Below are 7,660 nucleotides of genomic sequence, written 5' to 3' on the forward strand. Positions count from 1 at the left end.
AATAAACACATGTTAAGTTGTTAACAACCTAACCTGGGCCTTGTAGAGAGAAAAATAATGGGCTTTTTCAAGGAGCTATAATGATCCAATTCCAATTACAAAGGAGACGTAGAGAGAAAAATTGACTATAAAATGACTCTACAGCTTAATCTAAATATAGGCAATAAAAATAGCGAAATTTGTTTCTATTCACAATACCTATTATATTAGTTGTATGGGAAAAATTTCCGAATGCTTTCTTTTATTCTATCAGTATCAGAGAATGTTTGGTTAACTTAAGAGGTAGAAGACTAGAAGTATTGGGTAAAATCACTTCTATTACACAAAAGTGTCCTCTAATTTCACCCTCCCCTTTTACCCCCTTACCAAACAGAGCAATCTTGGGTACACCTAAAAAACCCCAATGCTAAAAGTGATTTATAGACCCTCAACAATGTATACACTATAAGGGCTGGGATGTTGCAGATTGGGCCACAATTGACACAGCCCAATGGGCTGCAGGGATCAAAAAATGGGGATTCAGTAAGGTATATGAAACCACGAAAGGCTTTGGTCTAGTGGTCATCATGTATGCCTTGCAACAAGTGTACTCGGATTCGAGACTTGGCTAGGCCAAGTAGTGGATGGAACCCTTAAATATTCTGTGTGAGTGTAATGTGGGTGAGTTTGTAATGCCTAGGATTGGCAATCCATTTGACCAAAAAAAAAAAGTAAGGTATATGAAAGAGCAAGAAGGGAAAAATAGGAGCAGCTGAGGCTTGGCACAGATGGAGGATTTGTATGCCTCTCATCAAGCTGCACCAGGGTTCAAATCTCAAGAGTGGAATATAGGACCCTTTCTACTTCTAGTGTGTGTGAGTGTGGTGTGTGTGTAGTGTAAGACCAACAAAAAAAAAGGGAAAAATAGGAGGAAGTTATCAAAATGGAGCATGTAAGTGAGAGGGGACATCTCAGGAAATACATAAGGAGGCTGGCTGGGAGAGGAGGCAGTTTCCGGCATCATTTTGGGAACGAAATTGGCTTAGAGCTTGATCCTTAAGTTGTTTCTTCTACACTTTTGCATAGTAAAAATTGATATATACAAAATTTGAATACTCCAGAGCATTTGCAATGACGAAAACATAAAAGATAGCCAAAATATTTTAAGAAGAAATGAACTCACCACGATAAGTTTCCCAGAATTCTCTGGCCGTCTTGCCAAACTTATGGCAGCTGCAGCTGCAGCTCCTGAAGAAATTCCGACCTATAAAGAAATTTGAAAGAATTATAATGAATGTTGTAAAATCCAAAAAACATACTTCTTTGTAGACGTTGCAATATCCAGCAACATGCTAATCCAAAGAAAACCAATAACTAAAGCGAATTCTACATCTAGAATCTAGACGTATAAACAATTAAAAGACGGAAATAAAACTAAATACAAAGTAACAACTTTAGAGAAAATTGACACTAAAATTATGAAAATAAAAGAAATAATAGTTTCAAAAATACTTTAAATGATAACTTACCAGCAAACCTTCTTCCAACGCTAATCTCCTAGCCATTTCAATAGCTTCAACATTTGTAACCTGTGTCCTCATATGGCAAGTTAGTTTGTGCAAAATAATTTACTGAAGCAAATTATTAAGATAAAAGGACTGCATACTAAAAGAAAAAGCTAGTAACTATAAAGTTTTAAGTAGATGACACTCCAGGAAAGAAAAATAAAGCATAATAAAATTCAGTAGTTGTTTCATAATTGAATCTCTATATCACCCAAAATGAAGAAAATCATAAGGTTTGTTCTTCAGTATAGAAATGCCAAAGTAGAAACGAACTAGCAATGAAGTTACAGTGAACAAAAATAGAAATGCGAGTATAAAACTGAGGAGGAATGATTTTATTATTTACCTTGATAACTTCGTCGAGCAGTTTGATATCCAAAATGTTTGGCATGAAACCTGCATCAGACATTGGAATACAGTCAACAGCTGAGAAGAGAATCAATAGCTTGAAATTAATATCAAGAAGCAAAACAGTTAAAAAAAGAACGAGTGCATTTATGAACTTTGCAAAAGATTCATACCTGGATTGTCTCCTGAGATTATACTTCTGTCAGCAGGTTCCACACCAACCACCTAAGAAAGACATAATAAAGCATACTGTAATGATAGGAGAAAGATGATAGAACAAACAAAGAATCACTGGCACTGTTAAATGCAAGCAGCAGATTAACCATAGGCATAATTGTCTATACATCTAACCAATGGATACAATTCAAGTCTTAATTTGGAAACATAATCAAAATTAATGGTTTAACCACACATGCAAATAGTTGTACAAATATTCTCTGTCTTCTTTCTAGTCCCATTTTTCCTTTCATAATCTTCTCTTTCTCTCCTCCAACATAAGAACACCATAATCATAGAGCCTATTCCTTAGGGATTTAGAATATGAATATGATAATGCACAAGTTATCATCATTTATGTATTTTATTATTCCAATTCAATAACAACTGCACCTAATTTCTTTCAAGTTATGAAATTGGAATTCAGGAGTCAGGACCCCATGTTAGTTTAAAGTGGAAGTCAATAGCACAACACCAATAAGTGTATTTCACTAATTTGAAATAACAAATAATTACATTCAAGGCAGTAATTGAACCTTTATGTTGGTGTTCATCATTTTCAGGTAACGTCCAGTGCCGGTAACAGTGCCACCAGTTCCAATACCGGCAACCAATACATCAATATTACCAATGGTATCCTCCCATATCTCTGGCCCTGTAGTTTCGAAGTGGATCTGTAATTTGTGCACATAAAGCTTAACAACATGTATCTTAATTTCAGAAATGAACCAAATAATTTAGAACAGTAGCTATCCAGGCAAAGGTCATATATCTGAGAGTTTAGACTTAAACCTTTGCATTATTCATGTTATCAAACTGTCTAAACATGTAAGCATTGGGTGTACTTTGAACAATTTCTTCAGCTTTTTCAACTGCCCCTTTCAATCCCTTTTCTGCATCAGTCAAAACAATCTCTGCCCCAAATGCACGCAAAAGGATTCTCCTTTCAAGATTTACGGAAGCAGGCATGGTTACTATAAGTTTGTACCCTTTTGTTGCTGCAACAAAAGCGATGCCAAGTCCTGTGTTTCCAGTTGTTGGTTCAACTAAAACAGTCTGGGGAATGCATAATCGGAAATTTATTGAATATCAAACATCCGAACCTCAACTTCGGAAAGAAAATTACATCACAGTTCATAGTTAATGAAGTTTTAAAACTAGCTGGAGAAGCAAATATCACATTAATCGGTATGCCAAAAATCATCCCAACTTACCTTCCCCGGAGAAATATCTCCAAACTCTTCTGCATCAGACAACATACTAAAGCCAATTCTGAGATTTTGAAACATTAACGTATGTCAGTTCATGATGTGTCCCCAATTCGACGATCGAAAATCATATAACAAAATGCCAAGCTGAAAATTTAACCGAAATGCAAAGTAATGGATAAATTATTACTATGCCACATCGACAAGTTTCCAATAAAATTATGAATGTGATTACATAACTTATCTGATTACCGATTCTTTAACAAAATAATATCACATCAGAACAAACAATCAAAGAATTTATTTTATGTACAGTATATACATTGTGATGAATACAACAATTACCTATCCTTGACACTTCTGCAGAGTTCCATAGACTCAAGTTTTGCAGCAACGTTTGCCACACATCCTTCTGTAACCTTGTTGAGGTACACCATTGGAGTATTTCCAATCAACTACATTAGCTTGCATTAAAAAAAAAATATTATTCAAATTAATACATCTATCCATTAAAACAAGATAAACAAATGCCCCCTGTCAAAACATAATTCATTCATCATTTTTACCACCATTGAAACAATTAGTATTATTATTAGTGTAGCAACTGATTTCACAAAATTTCAGTTCCATCGATTCCTAACATGCTTCAACTGCAATTTATGTATTCCTGAGCTACGCTAAGCTTCTACTGCTACTAACCACTTTTGTTAATATTGCAACTACCGAAATTTCACAAACAGAGAAGCAAATGAAGTAGTTGGAGTTAATTAAAGTTTAAATTTGATAGGATAAAGAACATAGGGACTTGAAATTTATAATTAATTGAAAAACTAAAGAGGAATTGGTGGAGAAGTGCGAACCTGGGTGACGTCTTCAGCAATGTTGACAGTTTCGAGGCCATGTCTGGTGGCGCCGGAGAAGAGTGGCGGCGCAGCCACGGAGGCTTTGAGTTTGGGATGAGAAGAACCGCCACGGGCACGACAGTTGGGTTTGAAATTGAGGCTAATGAGAGGGTGGCGAGGGAGTGAAGGAGGAGGAGCGAGCGGTGAATAGGAAGAAGAGAAGCATGAAGATGATGATAGCGCCATTGTCATTGTTAAAGCCACGGCAACAAGCTCGGCTCATGTTTTGGGATTTAAGATGGGTTTTGCAATTTTCTTTTCTTTTCTTTTCTTTTCTTTTTCCACCAAATAATAAAGTTACACACACAAGATTATATTCCTGCCAAATTACACAAATTAACTTTTTAAATGGGATGGCTAGAATCATTGTATGATGAAAGATGATGTAAGAGCTATAATTTTTATGGACAGTTTAGATAATATAAAATAATTAAATTGTTCGGAGTAGGTTTGAGAAATTAGAAGTCCTAATTTAAAAATTTAACGGTGAAATTTAAATTCAGTAAATTTTTTTGAGTGGTAAAATGTAATTTTCAACAAAAAATATAATTTTAGTAAAAAATTGCATAAAAATATGTACTGGTAATTTAGCTTGCAGTATTGACTTAAGTCTATTTAATATTATGTGAAAATAATAAAAACATCAGGAAAACTTAAGAAAACTTTTAGAATCGAAATAATTTTAAAGGTTTTGGCCCAAAGTAGGTGAAAAAGAATTAAAAACACAAACGGGTTGGACGAGGGCAAATTGAGTCCAAGTCCAACATATAAAAGCATACTTAACGAACTTTTCAGCTCATAAACTCCACAAACACACACACAACTGCATTGAGAGGAGAAGGAGGAGAGAGAAAGAGCACTATTCACCCTCATCTTTATTCGCTTGTTTCTCGAGCTACGGTGCTCCAATTCGTGTGCCGTCAGTTGCTACGCGAAACTCTTGCTGAGCCCGTCAGTTCTAACTAAGCTTTGTAGGTAAGATTTTGAATTTCATACTCCTTTCCTCTGCCCTATCTTAAGAAATTCGAAATTCAAGGCTTGAGTTTTGAGTAGATTTTTGTGTTTTGGTTGTTTAGGTACTAACTATTAGTGAGAAATTGTTGTGTTTCATCCCCAATTTCTGTGGACAAGGTGAGGTTTCTCATAAACCCTTGTAGTTTGGTATATTGTGAATATTAGGTTTCGATTTTGATATATATATATATATATATATAGTTTGAACTTCGGTGCTTGTTGGAGTTGCCTTGGTTTTTTGGAAGCTTGTGGGATCCAAGTTTTGGTGTGTTGTGCATATTGGAGATCGGCTAAGGTATGGTTTCGGTTTTCTCTATGTAATATATACTATTTTTGGACACTTACGCTAGTGGACTTTAGGATAGGATTGAATTTCGTTGTCGATAATTGTTAAAGTAATAATGTGTGATGATGTTAATGCATTTGATGGTTTTGATGACTTGTGATGGGAATTGTTGATGTGGAGGTTGAATTATTGTATTTATTAGAATTTCGATGAGGTATGATAAATGATGTTTATGAGTAGTGAGATTTTGTTCAACTTGTTAATATTGAATATTGATGTGCAAATTGTGGAATTGTTGGGTTATAGAGGAGAAATTGATTGATATAGGTGTTGAATTGGTTGAATTAAGATGGAAAGGTAAAGTATGATATTTGGTAGTACGTTATGGTGAGATTGAATAGGCTTTGAATTGGTTTGGTTGTGAATTTTAAAGTTGTGAGAACCTAGTGAACTTGGTAAAATCCAGTTTTTGGTGAACTTTGACAGATCGTATCTTGAGCTAAGTTTTTTGAAATTGATTGAAGTTTGTATCAAATTAAAGATAATTCAAAGATATTTAAAACGGTATAGATTTCATGGAACTCATAATTTTGTTGAAAAAGATATGATCGTTGGAAGTTTGTGTCAAAAATCTAAATTCTATGATGTTGCAGAATTTGTGATTTCTGGTTTGTGTGCACACGTACACTGCTGTGCGCGTGCTCTGAACAGGGAAAACATTTTTGTTTGTGCATATGCACACCCTTATGCGCACGCACACCCTGTGAATTTTTGAAAACGTGCGTACACACACTCTGGTGCGCACGCACACACAGGGATATGCCTATTGTTGGGAGCGTTAGCACACTCTAGTGCGCACACACATCCTGCAAAATTTGCAATTTGTGCGTACGCACAACATCGTGCGCACACACACGCTGGGAAATGCCTTCTGTTGAGGGCGTTCGCACTTATCTATGCTGCACTCAAAACGAAAATTTTTACCTTCTGTGCGTATGCACACCTCTATGCATACGCACACTTTGTGAAAACTTTCCTAGGAGTGCGTACGCACAACCCTATGCTTACGCACACTGCCCTATTTTTCAAAGAAAACCTTGTTTTTAACTGTTTTACCTTCCCGGCAAGCTTGTAAACTTCCGTAGCACTTATCTAGGATGCCGTAAATTTTTTTAGGCTTTGGAACATAAAGAATACTATAAGTGGGTTTAACTAGATATTTTCTGGTAAAAATGTTAGAAGACGGAGACTTAGATTTCTAAAGTTTTGAGGACAGATTAGTCGAGTGAGATGGCAGAGTATTATAATGATGTTTAAGGTAATGAGTTGTGGAGTTACGAATTGATGGTGTTTGAGACGAGTCTAGGACTCGGAGTGGAAAGATGACTTTACTGAGTACTGAAAATGATTTATGAAAGCCACTGATATATTGTTTTATGATGAGACTGTTGAGTCGCTATGCGCCTCGGGCAAGGACTGTGGCAGTCTCCTACTTGTCGAGGCGCGGCCTCAGCGTAAGGACGGTGGTTAATCCCACTTACATTGAGATGTGAGGGCTGAGGTTGTATCCTGCTCACATAACCTTCTTTGCTGCATGAGTGTGCAGAGCCTATATCTTTAGCGTAGCAGACTCCCTGCTGCATGAGTGTGCGGGGCCTATATCCTCGGCATGGCAGATTTCTCGGCTACATGAGTGTGCAGAGCCTATATCTCTTGGCGTGGCAGGAAGGCTACATCCGGGAGGATATGTCGGGTTGGCATTTATAGACCGACAAGTGATATCACGAGTCAATAGGACAGGCATTCATCATGTGCATTTTCTATGTGGCTTATTGCTTTGTTTACTTGCATACTATGCCTAATTGAATAACATGCTTAAGTGCTTCTTGATTTACTTGCTATACATGATAATTACTTGTGTTTTACTTGTATGAATTACTTGTGTTTTCTACTGGGATTGAGGAGGATCGGAAGGCGGTGGCAATGGAATCGCAACTAGGTTAGGCTGGTGAAGGCTGTGGGACAGCGGTGAGCTGATAGTTTAGAATTCCCTAAGTTAGAGTACCCCCATTACATTATGGTTTTAAAGTTCTATTTTTAAATTTTAGTTATGCTTTAAGTTGGATCTAATGATTGATATGA

General features: G+C 36.3%; 1 protein-coding gene across 2 annotated transcripts in view; it reads right to left on the minus strand.

The window, feature by feature from the left end:
- The window catches only part of LOC107604759 (probable S-sulfocysteine synthase, chloroplastic), a 5,122-nt gene extending 631 nt beyond the window's left edge, over positions 1–4,491 (minus strand). The window contains exons 1-9 of one of the 2 annotated variants that reach the window (XM_016306433.2): positions 4,177–4,491; positions 3,662–3,771; positions 3,323–3,380; positions 2,901–3,164; positions 2,645–2,782; positions 2,066–2,117; positions 1,891–1,940; positions 1,509–1,568; positions 1,163–1,243 (exon numbers count right to left, since the gene is read on the minus strand). In XM_016306433.2, coding sequence (XP_016161919.1) covers positions 1,163–1,243; positions 1,509–1,568; positions 1,891–1,940; positions 2,066–2,117; positions 2,645–2,782; positions 2,901–3,164; positions 3,323–3,380; positions 3,662–3,771; positions 4,177–4,410 — 1,047 coding nt within the window. In that variant the 5' untranslated portion in view covers positions 4,411–4,491. Of the gene's footprint in view, positions 1–1,162; positions 1,244–1,508; positions 1,569–1,890; positions 1,941–2,065; positions 2,118–2,644; positions 2,783–2,900; positions 3,165–3,322; positions 3,381–3,661; positions 3,781–4,176 lie in introns of both variants that reach the window. The other variant, XM_021104711.1, reaches the window with a different exon arrangement.

The sequence above is a fragment of the Arachis ipaensis genome, chromosome B06 (assembly GCF_000816755.2).
Source record: "Arachis ipaensis cultivar K30076 chromosome B06, Araip1.1, whole genome shotgun sequence".
In the NCBI taxonomy this organism is placed as follows: Eukaryota; Viridiplantae; Streptophyta; class Magnoliopsida; order Fabales; family Fabaceae; genus Arachis; species Arachis ipaensis.